Raw genomic sequence first — 18532 nt, 5'->3', positions numbered from 1 at the left:
GCCAAAAATCACCTAAAGACCCGCAGACCATGAGAAACAAGATTATCTGGTCTGATGAAACCAAGATTGAACTGGAGGAAACAACTGGAGGAAACATGGCACCATCCCTACGGTGAAGCCTGGTAGGGGCAGCATCATGCTGTGGGGATGTTTTTCAGCGGCAGGGACTGGGAGACTAGTACGGATCGAGGCATAGATGAACGGAGCAAAGTGAAGAGAGATCCTTGATGAAAACCTGCTCCAGAGCACTGAGGACCTCAGACTGGGGTGAAATTTCCCCTTCCAACAGGACAACGATCCTCAGCGCACAGCCAAGACAACAAGGCAGGAGTGGCTTCGAGACAAGTCTCTGAATGTCCTTGAGTGGCCCAGCCAGAGCCCGGACTTGAACCCGATCGAACATCTCTGGAGACCTGACAGAGCTTGAGACGATCTGCAGAGAAGAATGGGAGAAACCAAAAAAGACTCAATGCTGTAATTGCTGCCAAAGGTGCTTCAACAAAGTACTGAGTAATGGGTCTGAATACTTATTTAAAAGTGATATTTCAAATGTCTAAAACCTGTTTTTGCTTTGTCAATATGTGGCATTGTGTGTAGATTGATGAATGAATAAATAAAAAATTTGAATTTAGAATAAGGCTTTGCCTCATCAAATATGAATGAAAAGAGAAGTTCTCTCAAACCTGCACGCTGTGCTTGCTTTGCTAAGCTGTTGATATTTGCAATGCGGAACGTTGAAGTTTTTTTTTCCTGCATGACACCATGCTGAAAAAAGGGTGAAAGGGGTTGAGAAACACCCGACCCTCAAAGATGAGAAACACCCGACATTCTGCAGCCAGCCACTCCGTCTAATTATGTTCATGAATGGGCAGAATGGAAAAGGCCAACTGAAAGGCGTCTCAGCTCCAACCCAGGCGCTGCACCTGCAGTGGTGGAGCCGTTTGCCTGGCCACCCTATGAAAGAAGCCTGTGTTACATAGTGGAACATGAGGACACTGGTGCCTGTGTCCGCCTGTGTTGTTGTGTCTGTGTACTGGATGTGTTTATGGGGAAAGGCTGAGAAAGTCGGAGGAGGAGGAGGGGAGAGAGATGAGAGCAAGGGGAAACAGTGCCATACTGTACTTGGGTTGACATTGACAACAGTGTATATGAGGACAACCAAAAATACAAAAGCCCAATATATATCTCCATAAAGAGGCATTTAATCAAGGAATATACTGCTGTTTTTGTGGCCTTACCTCATCCCTGAATAATGATTTTATAACAGACACAAATACAGTCAGTCTGGCATCCCTTTCTAGCCTTTTTACAAAGCCTCTTCAGCCCTATCACAGCCCTCTACCAAGGACATCCAGTCCGACCAAGGCTAATGACACAATTCAGTTCAGTAAAAGAGAATTTTTACATTTACAGTGATTTGAAAAGATCTTTGCCTAGTAGTTTTTTCTCTCTCCCAGTAATAAGATACATTTTAGTTTCTGCTATATCTACGTTGCTCTCACATGGAACTAGACCAAGAATTGACTGAATGAATTGTTATATTATCCGGTATCAGACAGACTATTTGCCTGGTGAATCAGTTTGGGCACGAACTCCATAAGTCTACACTATTACAACCAGCCCCATCAGGAGGGCTCCAGTAGTAACAGCATTATGTTCTCTTCCACCAAAAAACTTGAAATACAACATGATGAAAAACACCCTCAAATGATTTTCCCTGAAGCGCTGAGCTTTATCACCCCACGCCGGGCTGTTACGTTTGGAAAGGCTCCAGCACAGGCATTTTGAAGTTGCTTCCCACCACTCAGCTTACTGTTTGGAATCGGCCTGACTGAAACGAAGACTGTCTAGTTGAAACTCTCCTATAATACTCACCGGACAATTTTTTTTAGGTACTCCACCCCGTTTAGGAAAATGGCTGTGGCTTGTTATATAAAGCAGGCAGACCGGTATCGAGGCATTCAGTGACTGTTCGATTGAATGTTAAAATGGGCAAAACAAGTGACCTAAGCAACTTTGAGTGTGGTATGATCGTCGAATCCAGTATCTCAGAAACGGCCGCCCTCCTGGGCTTTTCACGCACGACAGTGTCTAGGGTTTACCGAGAATGGTGCGATTAACAAAAAACATCCAGTTAGCGGCAGTCCTGTGGGCGAAAAACAGCTTGTTGATGTCAGTGGTTGAAGGAAAATCGCAAGAATCGTGCAAGCTAACAGGCAGGACACAAACAGACAAATAACGGCACAGTACAACAGTCGTGTGCAGAAATGCCTCTCGGAATGCACAACTTGTCAATCCTTGTCACAGATGGGCTATTGCAACTGACGACCACATTGGGTTCCACTCAAATCAGCTAAAAACAACAAGAAGCGGCTCCAGTGGGCACGCGATCACCAACACTGAACAATTGAGGAGTGTGAAAACATTGCCTGGAACATGACAGTGAGTGGCCTGCGCAGACCCCAGACCTCAACCCAATAGAGTATCTTTGGGATGAGATGGAACGGGTTGTTTGCAGCATGAATGTACCGCCGTCCAATCTGCAGCAACTGCATGATGCCATCGCGTCAGCATGGACCAACATCCCTGTGGAATGTCTCCAACACCTTGTAGAATTCAGGCTGTTTTGGAGGCAAAGAGGGGGGGTTATGACCCGGTACTAGATGGGTGTACTTAATAAACTGTCCGGTGAGTGTATATCTTCAAGGACATCCATTGATTAACCACTGAATGATTGGAATGTGGAATTTGAGGGGAGTGACACAACTTTGTTAAACCATCAATCTGTTATGTCACGGTCAATGATGGCAGGTCAATGCTGTGGTGTAGATTGACCCATAATCTTTAGCTTTGGCAGACAGAGGATGCAAATGGGATTGGAGTACAATGATTTGTGATATGTAATTCCATACCCAGTCTGCTCTCAATGCCCCAGAGAGTAGCTATAATGACCAGTTCATTTGCATTGGATGATGAAATCTCCATTGGATGATGAAATTCTCCTACAAAAATTGCTAACATTAGACATGAGAGATTTGCTGAGCCTTGTTATTTGCTTGGACAAATAATGGCCACTAGCCTCTGTCTAGACTACGGCATCTGGCTTCGCAAGACTAACCCCTCACTACAGCACACATCACACATACTTGCAAACTGTACATTGCATTTGTGTATACATATTGCTAACATCCTCATTCCATATTTAAACACTGTAAACACAAACCAACTACAGACACATACTACCTACAGATAACTACAGACTAGAGGTCGACCGATTAATCGGAATGGCCGATTTAATTAGGGACGATTTCAAGTTTTCATAACAATCGGAAATCGATATTTTTGGGTGACGATTTTTTTATTTGTATTATTTTTTTTATACCTTTTATTTAACTAGGCAAGTCAGTTAAGAACACATTCTTATTTTCAATGACGGTCTAGGAACGGTGGGTTAACTGCCTTGTTCAGGGGCAGAACGACAGATTTTCACCGTGTCAGCTCGAGGGATCCAGTCTGGCAACCTTAGTTAACTAGTCCAACGCAATAACGACCTGCCTCTCTCTCGTTGCACTCCACAAGGAGACTGCCTGTTACGCGAATGCAGTAATCCAAGGTAAGTTTCTAGCTAGCATTAAACTTATCTTATAAAAAACAATCAATCATAATCACTAGTTAACTACACATGGTTGATGATATTACTAGATATTATCTAGCGTGTCCTGCGTTGCATATAATCTGACTGAGCATACAAGTATCTGACTGAGCGGTGGTAGGCAGAAGCAGGCGTGTAAACATTCATTCAAACAGCACTTTCGTGCGTTTTGCCAGCAGCTCTTCGTTGTGCATCAAGCATTGCGCTGTTTATGACTTCAAGCCTATCAACTCCCGAGATGAGGCTGGTGTAACCGAAGTGAAATGGCTAGCTAGTTAGCGCACGCTAATAGCATTTCAAACGTCACTCGCTCTGAGCCTTCGCTCAGCCTTGCTGGTTCGAAGCCCAGGGAGGAGCGATGAGAGGGACGGAAGCTATACTGTTACACTGGCAATACTAAAGTGCCTATAAGAACATCCAATAGTCAAAGGTTAATGAAATACAAATGGTATAGAGGGAAATAGTTTTCAAAATTCATAATCAGTCGACCTCTACTACAGACAACCTATTTGTCTGTGCCCTACGTGCACAACATGCACCGTCATCTCTAATTTCATACGTAAATCATATATTTATCAAAAATGTATTTAATACATTGAAATACATCTGGACATTATAAACACCTGCTCTTTCCCTGACATAGACTGACCAGGTGAATCCAGGTGAAAGCTATGATCCCTTATTGATGTTAAATCCACTTCAACCAGTGTAGATAAAGGGGAGGAGACATGTTAAAAAAGGATTTTGAAGCCTTGAGACAATTGCATTTAAAAAATGTGTCTGAAAAATATATGATTTGGCCAAATCTTTATATTATCTAATGCATTGTGGAAATGGATCTAAAAATATCTATATTTTAAATGTAACATAAACTAAACACACTGAGTTACTTCTTAATCTGTAAATATTTTATTTAAAACTATTCTAGAACTGAATATGGGTTGTTGATTGACTTTGGTGGGTTATTTCATCTGATTTCATAGCTGTACAGAAAATTGTTTGAGCGTTTATTGAACTGATATTCCATTTAAGTTCAATCTTACCTTCAAATAGGATGCTGCTATCATAAAGACATCAGGCAGGCACCATCAATGTGTTGGGTAGATGTTTAGGGGGTAGAACTGCTTTAACATTGCAGACAGATTGTGGCTTCTATCAATGTAATTATCTGCATCATATCATTTTTTTGGTAAATATTTATTTTAATATATGTTCCTTCTTTATTATTTTACCCTAACCCTATCATCCCTCCCCTAATTTGTGTAAACTAATAGACAACAATACTTAGGCTTCTACTTCCAGCTCATACATACCATATACATTTTACAGACACATATTTTACATTAGTTATGTTTTTTGTTAAAAAAAACAAATTTTACTCTGACCCTTCAGCTTCTATTAGCCATATATGTTTCAATTGTGCTAGACAAAAGTGTTGCACCTTTCTATTCTCAAAGTTTCTACAGATTGTAAATTAAAGATGCAATGTTTTGATAAGAGTAAAACCAAAAACGACCAAAAACCATCAATGTTGGTGTGGACAGTGGAATTAGTACTTAGGTGTATTCATTGCAGATCAGCAATTTAGAATTTAAAATGATGTGCATTATCCTGAAAAAGGATTGCAGCGTGTCTTAACATTTTTCTTCCACATTTAGTCCATTCCCTTTGACAAAATTCTTAGCATTGACTCACAATTCCAAGCCTTATTCACCTCTGCTTAGTGCTTACACATACAGTATGATCTTCAGGGCTGCACAGAAATTCTCAATTAACTTCAGCCTTTGGAAACAAAATGGGACAGACACATTTGAAGACATTTCTTGAAGTAATTAGTTAGAAACATGACAGTCAAAGCTTAGAAAATCATGCAGTTCTAAATGCTGGGGAATCAAATTTGAAATAAGTATATGTTACTTGACTGTTTATTGAACACCTTATTTAGCAAAAGTTCAATATTTACCTTCAAAAATGATGCTGCTATCTTTAGGACATCAGGCACCATCAGTTTGCACCCTCGATGTTGCTGTGCACGGGTTCAACAGAGCCAACACAATGATGTTATCTAACTGCCACAATATGCCTCGCAGGCATTTTCCACATTTTGTTGACTATAGCCCTTCGTTCATCCTGACCCCAGCAACACATCACACATCCACTACTCTCTTTGCACTGGCCAAGTCTGAGTACAGTCATCAACCAAGGCCAAGTATACTGGTGGTTCAGTGTTACTGGTGAATGTCGGGCCCGCCGGTAATGTATAATGGGTCTATAGTCAGTTTTGTGAACCAGAATAAAGCTCAGAGGCCTTCTGAGAGGAGGAAATGCCAGGCTACTGTGGTGAGTACACTAATAAAGCTAAGCGTTCAGGATTCACAGGTTGTGCCCAATAAGCAAATCCTGGTTTGGTGTGTTTGTACTGATGAGAATCTAGTGAATTTCAGCCACTCATGTTGTTGATTAATGTTGTAAGAGTGCTCTGGAAACTTGCATTTAGGTCTGTGAGTATATGCACCCAATAGTATGGTATAGACATTGATCGCCAAGCTGGTGACCGCTTTTTACACCCTAACAAGAGGCTGATGCCCACGGCCCCCATTGGTTCCCCAGTAGAACACACTGGCGGGCCTCTGCATGGACTTACTGAGTGTTCATCACTGACATAGAGAGAGAGCGATATCTCAGGCTCTCCCAAGACAATTTCCTCCTGCCCCTTGCTGTTGCACAATCTGTCCTCTTGCCGTTGGCTTCCCTTCATCTCTGTATGAATTCCCATCCTCAATCCTCCCCTTGATACCGACCCGTCTGTTTTCACCACGATGGCTGACAAAGACCAGGGAGCACTCAGTCGCTTGAAATATTCACACACATAGCAATATCTATGAAAAAATGCAAATCGATTTGCATTCTGCCTGGTTGCTTGAGTTCCGGTCCAACAGATAGCCAGCTCACAACCCCCGGCAGCTGGAGCTCTAATTAGCTCTGATATGAGTTAATGTGATGCAACCTGCCAGCCACCGGTTTGTAAGAACATCCACCGGGATATAAAAACAACTTAAGGCAACTAATGATGCATCACAGAAAGGTAGCAAGTTTCTATTAGTATCATACGCCTTGCGGAAGTGCTGACACAGATCCAACCAATCTCCTACTGCACAGGACCCACTTTCAATATCTACTCTGAAGCCATATACTGTAGGAATTGTCAATGGCGAGTCTGTTTGGCCAATAGTCATTGCCAGTTACTCGAGCTGGCTGTGAAAGTTCTGTTGGAAGCGTCTATAGCAGGGGATTTCAAACTTTTCTTGCCCAGGGACCCCCCACACAGGCAAACCGGCAACCCAGGGACCCCCATCATGTTATCAACAACAAAAAAGTAATGTCTTGTCGTGAATGTTAATGGAAAATAAGTAATCAATATTTCAAATTAATAGATTTGGTAGACAGTGTCATTATTTTGACCTCCCCACAGTTCATTGGAAGAGGAAGTGGAAACTAACATCTAAGTCTATTAGCTAGAAAGGTATCTTTGCGGTGTAGAGAAAATGTTGCTGTTGTAAAGATAATTTCCAGCAATTCTAAACAGTTTGGCATGGAGCTGAGAGACAATTTTGCAGTTTTAAAGCTAATTTCCTGCAAGTCTATGCATTTTGCCATGGCTAATGCTATGTTTCTCCGCTTTTGATTCTCCCCGAGTGTCTAGCTTTTATTTGATTGTAAAGCCTTGTTCTTATTGTCAGTTAGAAGTGACTCAAATCATATAAAAATAAATCATATTCAATTCAAAACTGTTCTCTTTCTTGAAGTCTGAACAGCCAAAGAGCACATGGAAACTGATATTTTAAGCCACATTTTAAAACCACCTTCATGGGTTATTTGAAGTCGGATACAAATCTGATTCTTGGCCAATTGGATATATTTGCCCCTCAAGTGGTTTTTACATTGTTATTTGGCATATCTTGTTGCTTGCTAGCTACTCTGTTGACAGTTTGACAAGGACATGTGGTAGCTAACTAGCTTGGTAATTGTCCACAAACAAATAGGGAATGTGCTAGAAAGCGAAGCAGCTACCTAGCTAGCTAGTTGACTGCTTTGGCTAGCCAAAAAGGACTTGTTTTGTAAGTCAGATCATTATCACACTACAATTTTGAACATTCAAAGCAACTGGGAAATGTCCATGGCAGGCATTGTTGTCACCTTAGCTTGCACGAGCATGAGCACCACCATAAATTAGCCTACACCACTGTGCGCGGACCCATCGTTACCATGTCAACTAGCGTAGCCATGTCAGCAAAGGACTTTTGTCAGAACACACACATACGATTTGGTCACTTGTAAGAAAACGGATTTGAAAAGGAAAACTGATTTGAGCGTTAATAAGGCCTACAGTGTGAACGAGGCTTTACTTTTCAAAGATAGTAATGTTAACTTGACACTGAAACAGATTTTCCATTCTTTAAAATTAACACTTAGACGGCCTGCCTAAGAATTTTCTATACAAAAAAAAATAAAATGCTCCAATGACTGTAATTTCCTGGATGCAGAGACATAAAAAGGGTATCCGCGAAGGTATTCTGTTGCAGCTAGTGATGGTCATAAAATAATAATGTTCCACATAAAAAATCCCCCAAAATCCCCCCCTCCCAAATAAAATCATGGGCCCCCTGCAGTACCTCGTCCGCGGATCCCAGTTTGAAAACCCCAGGTCTATACCTGGTGCAGGTGTCCTGGGTCCCATTCCAACATCTTGCACTGATTTTAATGCCAAGTTTTTTTTTTGTTGCTGCTTTTGCCTAAGGAAATAGATGTTGTTGCTGTCATGACCTTCACGTCTTGGAACATGGCAAGCTAAAGCATACTGCCATAGTACAGTAAATGGCATTTCACTGCATCATTGATGTCTCATATCTTTATAGCATCAATTTGCATCCGTGTCTCTATCATATCGATGTAGTTTGCCAATTAAAATAAGTAAATGTGCTGTATAAGGCACTAGCACACACACTAGCCTGGTCCCAGATCTGTTTGGGCTGTTTTGCAAACTCCTGTGGTCATTGTCATGCAAAACATGACCAGGCTATTAACACACATCAACTACGACTGCACCTGGTCCTGTGTCTACGTGTCCTTGGCTGAGAGATCCAAGAAAATCTCCAAGGTCCCCATCTTTTTATTTAGAATCAAAACACAACAGCAGTACAGAACAATAGGCTCCATACTCAGTGGTTTGGATTATAGTGTTTCTGTCGCAAGGGTTATGGGTTCAATTCCCTTGGATCTGATACATTCTGTACATCGCTTCGGATAAAAGCATCTGCTAAATAACTAATGACTCTTCCGAATGTTATGCTAATTAACTAATGACTCTTCCGAATGTCATCCCTGAATATCCTAACAGTGCCGCTCAGAGAATGTCTTCAACCAGAAAAGATGAACATCACAGCCATGGGATTGATCATCGACATAAGAGTGATTCCATGCGTCTTTCTCACTCTCTCGCCGTCTCAGCCAATGACATCCAGTGATTAATGAGTGCTCAGTTAGGAGGCCCAGTGCATAGTACAGTATCCATGGTTCTGGGTTCTGCCAAGTGAGCTGTATCTCTCAGAGCAGAAGCAGGTCTTCAGAGACAGGCAGATGGGAGATAAGCCCACTCATGCTGCTCTGAGAAATTACACTCTGTGTGATGATGAATGTGCTCACAGGAACCGTTCATACTGCAACTCCATGGGGGCACTAGCAAACCATATGCATTATGCATACACACACGTGGGCATACACGTCGACACACACACACACAAGTTTACAGGCAACAGGCACACACGTGCGCATGCACACACACACATATACACACACACACACATAACCAGATTTTTAGGAGGGCCACGTGGGGTGGTGTATAGTGTGTTTAAAGTGGGACTGATAACATTTACAGGGTCAAGTGGAGATTCCTGTGCAGTGACCCAGATATGCCTTCTGTGCTTCTGTGCAGTTAAATTCGATGATTTATATACCCCCAAAGGCTCTGTGTGAAACACAGAACTTTCTGTTATCTGTAGCAGTGGTTCCCAAACTGTGGGGTGGGACTCAGTCCGGCTTTCAACTTACTCTTGAAAGTTGTAATAGTAGAATGCACAAGGTGCAATTTTGAAATTGGGTAATGCATCATCAGTTTTCCTCTTGTCATTGCATACCTTAGAGATCTATTTATAACTTGTCAGAAATGTCCAGAACCACTAGCCTATGCCAGCTAATGTTTTTTAAGTCCATAGATTTTGTTGTAATCTTTGAGTCACTCAAATATCACATGAATACACATACGACATGGCAAAATGTATAGAATTACAAGACAATTAGCTTTAAAACTGCAAAATGCTCTGTTCACCCTATGACAAAATGTGTAGGATTGCAGGAAATAAGCCTTCCACCAACAAGAGGCTTGTGTACAGAGTATAAGACAGAAATAGACGTGGAATGTTCCCCCGTGCTGAATTTGGGAACCCCTGATCTATAGTAGCTTGGCATCATGTTAGCACCTCAGTACAGCTACATAGGATGTGTCCCAAATGGCACCCCATTCCCTACATAGTCCACTGCTTTTAACCAGAGCCCTATGGGTCCTGGTAAAAAGTGGTGCACTATATAGGGAATAGGGTGCCATTTTGGACACAGACACAGAAAGGACTTGTGAACTGGGATAGTTAGTGCCCTCCCAGGCAGTTGCATGTTATGTTTATTGCAGGACAGGACCAGACACAATATTATGACTAATGGTACGTGTGCTGTTGTTTTACTCTCTCATTGATCGCCATGAGCATTCCTGTCAGTAATGCCATGTGCAGTTATCGTATGTTTCTCGAGGACAGTTTCTGCTCTATAGTCTAAGTCTACATGCAATAACTTATAATTTGCTCTCTTACATGTCACTTGTCTGGTTATTGGAGATTTACTGTGGATGTTCCTGTTTCTAAGCCTTGTAGTTCACCAAGGGCACAGTTGTTTTGCATGTTAGAGGCTAACCATGCAATGATCTGCTTCGCTTACAGGTGAGCCACGCAAGTTTGACCCGGGCTTCAGAGGACCTATCCATAACAGGTACTGTATCCTCTGGTCTCCTCCAACTTCCCTTGCACGAAGAAGCAATAGAAACATGTTCAGTAATGCGCTTGTAATTGACTCCACGTTGGACGTTCAACAGCGTACTGATAGTTATTCCCCAAAGGTTGATTTTTGATTTGCGCCAAAGATGGGCCTATCGTCTTCTTCTCAATCTGCCATATAATTGAATTGTGCATTCTATCAAAACCACTACACATCTTATTGTATTCTTCTTCTATTATCTCCAAATAAAAATATGAACCTCATTGTTTCATAAGCTCTTTTGCACGTCACTCTATGTGTTGACGGATTGATAATTTGCCAGGCACTGTTAATGGAGAGGGAGGCTGAGTGCTGGCAGCTGTCTTCGCTACATCACACAGATCAATAGCTATTAGTCACACGATCGGCTGGCGTTAGCCCAATGACACACATTGTTAACCAGCCTGGGAGACCGGAGGAACACAAACTCGTATATCACAGGGAAGCAGCCAATTTAAGTACTTCTTTCCAACATATACCATTCATGTATAACCTGGCTACGTCCTTTCTATTTGAATGCCTGGCTTTATCTAGTACATATACCAATGTCCTGTTGTTATGTCTTGTTTACATTTGTTTGGATTGTCATTGGCTCTCACTGGAGTCCGCCATCCCACAAGACAACATCGTAAACAAGATTTCTCAATTACCAATTTAGGATGCAGCTGTGTGTATGTCTTATAGCCTTTCAACTTTGTGATTTTACTCTTTACACCACTAATTTCTGCCCTGAAGCGTTTCATTACTTCATACTGTAGAATAGACATATTCAGGACCAGCTTCATATACACTGCTGGGGAAAGCATGTCCCCCCCCCCCCCGAGCCTTTATCTCACCCTCTCCAGTTCGTTTTACTCCTACAGCTGTGGACTAAAGTGAAGACACTTTGATGTTTATCTGGCTTAGAGTTTCTTTTTAAATGAGAACTGAGAGAGGACTGACTCTCCTTCGGTTGTCTTTTTTTCTCAGAAGCTCACCGCCTAAATTAAGTCTGTATCTGTGGTTATTGAACAGTCCTCTAAAAGAGTAGAGAAAATGGAGATGCCTTGTAGCTCTGAATAATTCCGGCTTCCATTATGCTGCGGTACGGGTGATATATCAATCCATAAAGTACATCTGAATAATGTATGAATTGAATGATGCCATTGACTAGGGCCGGCGCGATACCAGTATCGGGATTCCCATTAGTATCGTGGCAAGGAAACAAAATGTGAAGCAGATTTCAATTCTTTAGGAAAACAGCCCTAATGTTGGAAACCAACATCATTATGTTGTCATCCAGAGTCACATTTTATTTATTTTCCAAGCTACAGCACACAATATTTTACATACAGGTCTGCTTTGTTTTCATTTTTGCCTTGAAAAAAATATCCCGATATTGGTATCGTCCCGCCCTGAATAGTGGACTGCACACCTTTTAGTCAATACACATACATGGACTGTAAATTTGTCCTTGAGACTTCTGCAGGGAAGTTGAAAAACATTCAAAACCCCTGTGCCTTCCACTGCTATATCTATTGGCTCTCCAGACCTTGAGAAACTTCCCGGTGTGTTTCAACATGTGAGAATCCATTATCTCTACCCCTCTCTCCCAAACTCTCTCCCTGTTAATTTCCATTGTGTGGTGGAAACAGTCGGCCAATGGTGACACACCAGAATTTCAGCCACGCTATTCTGTGGCAGCGTCGACCGGTCATCACCACCACAGCCATGGCACCAATGGCTCCCCAAGTGGAGTCAGCTTTACGAATAGAACACTCTGTCACAGAGCTTCACATGTCACTGACAGGAATGCCAGCCGGTACCCACTGCCTCACAGCACTTAGAGTAGCAGCACACATACAGTGCCTTGCCAAAGTATTCGAACTTCGCAACCTTTTGCCACATTTCAGGCTTCAAACATAAAGATATAAAACTGTATTTTTTTGTGAAGAATCAACAACAAGTGGGACACAATCATGAAGTGGAACAACATTTATTGGATATTTCAAACTTTTTTAACAAATCAAAAACTGAAAAATTGGGCGTGCAAAATTATTCAGCCCCCTTAAGTTAATACTTTGTAGCGCCACCTTTTGCTGCGATTACAGCTGTAAGTCGCTTGGGGTATGTCTCTATCAGTTTTGCACATCGAGAGACTGAATTTTTCCCCCATTCCTACTTGCAAAACAGCTCAAGCTCAGTGAGGTTGGATGGAGAGCATTTGTGAACAGCAGTTTTCAGTTCTTTCCACAGATTCTCGATTGGATTCAGGTCTGGACTTTGACTTGGCCATTCTAACACCTGGATATGTTTATTTTTGAACCATTCCATTGTAGATTTTGCTTTATGTTTTGGATCATTGTCTTGTTGGAAGACAAATCTCCGTCCCAGTCTCAGGTCTTTTGCAGACTCCATCAGGTTTTCTTCCAGAATGGTCCTGTATTTGGCTCTATCCATCTTCCCATCAATTTTAACCATCTTCCCTGTCCCTGCTGAAGAAAAGCAGGCCCAAACCATGATGCTGCCACCACCATGTTTGACAGTGGGGATGGTGTGTTCAGCTGTGTTGCTTTTACGCCAAACATAACGTTTTGCATTGTTGCCAAAAAGTTCAATTTTGGTTTCATCTGACCAGAGCACCTTCTTCCACATGTTTGGTGTGTCTCCCAGGTGGCTTGTGGCAAACTTTAAACAACACTTTTTATGGATATCTTTAAGAAATGGCTTTCTTCTTGCCACTCTTCCATAAAGGCCAGATTTGTGCAATATACGACTGATTGTTGTCCTATGGACAGAGTCTCCCACCTCAGCTGTAGATCTCTGCAGTTCATCCAGAGTGATCATGGGCCTCTTGGCTGCATCTCTGATCAGTCTTCTCCTTGTATGAGCTGAAAGTTTAGAGGGACGGCCAGGTCTTGGTAGATTTGCAGTGGTCTGATACTCCTTCCATTTCAATATTATCGCTTGCACAGTGCTCCTTGGGATGTTTAAAGCTTGGGAAATCTTTTTGTATCCAAATCCGGCTTTAAACTTCTTCACAACAGTATCTCGGACCTGCCTGGTGTGTTCCTTGTTCTTCATGATGCTCTCTGCGCTTTTAACGGACCTCTGAGACTATCACAGTGCAGGTGCATTTATACGGAGACTTGATTACACACAGGTGGATTGTATTTATCATCATTAGTCATTTAGGTCAACATTGGATCATTCAGAGATCCTCACTGAACTTCTGGAGAGAGTTTGCTGCACTGAAAGTAAAGGGGCTGAATAATTTTGCACGCCCGATTTTTCAGTTTTTGATTTGTTAAAAAAGTTTGAAATATCCAATAAATGTTGTTCCACTTCATGATTGTGTCCCACTTGTTGTTGATTCTTCACAAAAAAATACAGTTTTACATCTTTATGTTTGAAGCCTGAAATGTGGCAAAAGGTCGCAAAGTTCAAGGGGGCCGAATACTTTCGCAAGGCACTGTACATACCAACCCAGCAGGGGAAAGGATATTGTTCTAGCCAAGAGATTTTGGTTCAGCTATGGAGATCTAAGACTTTTAGACTATGACTGGGATTTGGCATTGGACCACATTTGCAGTTGGGCTGCGTTTTGCGTCACAGAGATGAGAGAAAGATACCTAGTTTTTTTTTGTCTCGTTTACCAGCTTCCTTTCAGCGTTCACCTGAGTCAAAGGTTGTTCTGTGTTAGCTCTGTAGTGCTAGCTTTGACTTTGCCTTAATAGGTCGTCTCTGTCTAATGTAGCCTATTTGAAATGATGAGCGCTTCTTACAGTCCCCTTTTCCTGTTTTTTTTTTTTTTATGAAAATACTTTTCATTCAAGTTGTACAGTTTGGTTTCATTACTTCAAAACCAGATGAGAGGTCCAGGTAGTCACAAAAATAGATGGGTGTTGGTTAAATTGTGATTTTAATGAATCGAACACATTTGGAGTGTCATTTTTTCCCCCCCTGTGAGCGAGGAGCGGTTTTTCGCGGTGCAGTTGGAAAGGACTTGGCGCACCGGAAAGCACCACTCCATGAGCGATAAGAGGGATTTCTGACTGCTCAACTCCGCTCACATACTCTGCTGAGTACCACTCTTCATATTTTCAGTATGGTGATGGCTGCGTCATATTATGGGTATGCTTTTCATTCAGCGAGGACTAGGAAGTCTCTAGGCCCTGGGGGTTTGGGTAGAAGACAGTGGAGACTCACTTCACGGTGAAGAGGTGAAAGAAGGTCTGCTTCAGGGTCCCACCCCCTGGATCTCATCGACTAATCACCCATGATTCCTAGCTGCCCTCTGGTCCGCTACCTGACTCAACTCCTAATGGACGCTGAGAAATTCAGTCCTCACCATGGCAACCTCGACAGCTCTTGTTCCTTGTCTTTTGAATGAAATGAAAAAGTAGTCCCTCGTCTGCCTCTTTTTAATACCGTGTTTAATATCAGAGCCGGCAGTGCCTTGGGCACACCGCAGGTCCACTTCACACTGTATCACACTGTCTCTACAGGAATGTTGTCGGTGTGAGGATGGAGACATTTTCTGCCTCGGCTCCCTTGGACTGGGTTTGTTTGTGAAATATGTCTTAGCCTTTAAAGTCTCAGTTCCATAGCCATCATGTTATAGACTTGTGTCATTCCTTGAGTCTATGCCATCAAATATGATTTACGGTCAGGATTTTTGTGGGTAATGGTCTTTGACAGGAGAATGCAGATCTGAACAGATGGTCCATGGGTCAGTTATTAGCTGGAGGGGATTTATGGGCAATGTCATTTGGAGAGATATCTCAAATTGGACATTCACAATTAAGTATCAGGTCTTAATGGGAAAATTGCAATCACTGATGGCCACTAGATTATCACCAGCTGATCTCTCGTTAAACCATCATTACGCTCTAAAATCACCCGCACAGCTGATGTCAATTGCAACCATCATCCGTCACCGATTTACCACTCTGTGACGTGGATTTCTGAATTGGAAAGAAATGTGGTAGGGAGAGTAATTTCTTATTATTTGGAAATCGTTATCTTAACCAAAGAAACCGTTGCAAAGTGCTTTGTTTTATAATTACATTTTAATTGTCTTTCAATGTTGTTGCATTCCATATAAAAAAGTATGTGAATTTGGCTATTTAGTGGATTCGGCTATTTGAGCACACAGCCATGCAATCTTCACAGACAAACATTGGCAGTAGAATGGCCTCACTGTAAACCAGAGGTGGGGCAACGGTACCGGGCGGTAGGCAGGCTCTGGGTCAGGGCAAGGCAGAGGTTGGTAATCCAGAGGGGAGCAAAGGTACAGGTCAGTGGCAGGCTCAGGGGCAGGCAGAGTGGTCAGGCAGGTGGGCTCGGAGTCAGGACAGGCATGGGTCAAAACCAGGAGGGCGAGAATAGAGAGACTGGGAAAAGCAGGAGCAGAGACACAAAACTCTGGTTGACTTGAACAAACAAGACAAACTGGCAACAGACAAACATACACAGGGGAAATGGGGAAGATGAGCGACACCTGGAGGGGGGTGGAGACAATCACAAAGACAGGTGAAACAGATCAGGGTGTGACATAGGAGCAACAATGGCTCAGCCTCGAAATGATAGGCCACGCAAGCTCACAGAACGGGGCCGCCGAGTGCTGAGGCGCAACAAAAATTGTCTGTCATTTGCAACACTCACTACAGAGTTCCAAACTGCCTCTAGAGGCAACGTCAGCACAATAACTGCTCATCTGGAGCTTCATGAAATGGGTTTCCATGGCCGAGCAGCCACACACAAGCCTAAGATCACCATGTGCAATGACACAAGTCCTCAACTGGCAGCTTCATTAAATAGCACCCGCAAAACACCAGTCTCAACATCTGCAGTGAAGAGGCAACTCTGAGATGCTGGCCTTCTAGGTAAAGTTGCAAAGAAAACGCCATATCTCAGACTAGCCAATAAAAATAAAATATGAAGATGTGCAAAATAACACAGACACTGGACAGAGGAACTCTGCCTAGAAGGCCAGCATCCTGGAGACGCCTCTTCACTGTTGACATTGAGACTGGTGTTTTGCAGGTATTATTTAATGAAGCTGTCAGTTGAGGACTTGTGAGGCGTCTGTTTCTCAAACTAGACACTAATCTACTTGGCCTCTTGCTCAGTTTTGCACCGGGGCCTCCCGCTCCTCTTTCTATTCTGGTTAGAGCCAGTTTGCGCTGTTCTTTGAAGGGAATAGTATACAGCGTTGTACAAGATCTTCAGTTTCTTGGCAATTTCTTTCATGGAATAGCCTTCATTTCTCAGAACAAGAATAGACTGGTGAGTTTCAGAAGAAAGTTATTTGTTTCTGGCCATTTTGACCCTGTAATCGAATCCACAAATGCTGATGCTCCAGATACTCAACTAGTCTAAAGAAGGCCAGTTTTATTGCTTCTTTAATCAGAACAACAGTTTTCAGCTGTTTAAAAAAAAATATATGTTTTAACAGTGCTAACATAATTGCAAAATGGTTTTCTAATGATCAATTAGCCTTTTAAAATGATACACTTGGATTAGCTAACAACGTGCCATTGGAACACAGGTGTGATGGTTGCAGATAATGGGCCTCTGTACGCCTATGTAGATATTCCATAGAAAATCTGCCGTTTCCAGATACAATAGTCATTTACATTATTAACAATGTCTACACTGCATCTCTGATCAAGTTGCTGTTATTTTAATGGACAAAAAAAAAAATAATTCTTTCAAAAACAAGGACATTTCTAAGTGACCCCAAACTTTTGAATGGTAGTATACATGTTTCAAGCAGGACACCATAGTCCCTGTGCCCAAGAAAGCGAAAGTAACCTACCTAAATGACTAGCACCCAGTAGAACTCACGTCAGTAGCCACAAAGTGCTTTGAAAGGCAGGTCATGACTAACATCAACACCATAACCCCAGAAACCCTAGACCCACTCCAATTCGCATACCGCCACAACAGATCCACAGATGATGCAATCTCAATCGCACTCCACACACAGGGAACACCTATGTGAAAATACTGTTAATTGACTAAAGCTCAGCTTTCAACACCATAGTGGTATATTTCACTGGTATCCCCAAAGCCAACACTTCCTTTGGCCGCCTTTCCTTCCAGTTCTCTGTTGCCAATGACTGGAACGAATTGCAAAAATCACTGAAGCTGGAGTCTTATATCTCCCTCTCTAACTTTAAGCATCAGCTGTCAGAGCTGACCTGTAGTATTCGGCGCATGTGATAAATACATTTGGATTTGATTCAAAGGAATCCAGCGTTAACCTGCAGGAGCATGTTAAGTTCTGACTGTTTGTTGCAATCAAGCCCATGTAATTCAGATGAGATTGGTAATAATAGGCCCATTTTAATTCAGCAGTGAGAAATCTGTTTATTATAGGTACTGTAGTTCTGGATTTCAGCCATTTTTAACTGTGAAGAAATCAAAATCTTCACTAATGTTGAACAAAACAAGCCCCATTTTCACCAATACAACTCATTAGCATGGAATGCAAATGCAGTTGCAATTACCTACAGTATTTATGTAGGGCTATGATCTTTCTGCTTAGTAGCAACAGCACTAGCAAAACAATCCTGGATAATTTGTGATGCAAAGATTGAACTGTGCCACTCCCTCAGTCTAAATCAGTTTAAGAGCCATCCTTGGTAACCTAAACGTTCTTGCATGTGTGTTTGTATGTGTATACAGCATATTTGTTTCTGTGTATTTCTCTATCTAAGTAGTTTATCCTTTTTAATATCCATTGCAATGAAA

The 18532-nt window shown here is 42.1% G+C and overlaps 1 protein-coding gene across 4 annotated transcripts in view; it reads left to right on the top strand.

Annotated features, from left to right (window-relative positions):
- The window catches only part of slc44a5b (solute carrier family 44 member 5b), a 52961-nt gene that overhangs the window by 12944 nt on the left and 21485 nt on the right, over positions 1-18532 (top strand). For all 4 annotated transcript variants that reach the window (XM_036977856.1, XM_021603365.2, XM_036977855.1 and 1 more), the window contains exon 2: positions 10699-10747. In XM_036977856.1, the coding sequence (XP_036833751.1) occupies positions 10699-10747 (49 nt within the window). The remainder of the gene's footprint in view (positions 1-10698; positions 10748-18532) is intronic.

Source organism: Oncorhynchus mykiss, chromosome 5 (genome assembly GCF_013265735.2).
Source record: "Oncorhynchus mykiss isolate Arlee chromosome 5, USDA_OmykA_1.1, whole genome shotgun sequence".
NCBI classification, from domain to species: Eukaryota; Metazoa; Chordata; class Actinopteri; order Salmoniformes; family Salmonidae; genus Oncorhynchus; species Oncorhynchus mykiss.
The sequence above is the reverse complement of the archived record's forward strand: the minus strand, read 5'-3'. Positions and strand labels throughout refer to the sequence as shown.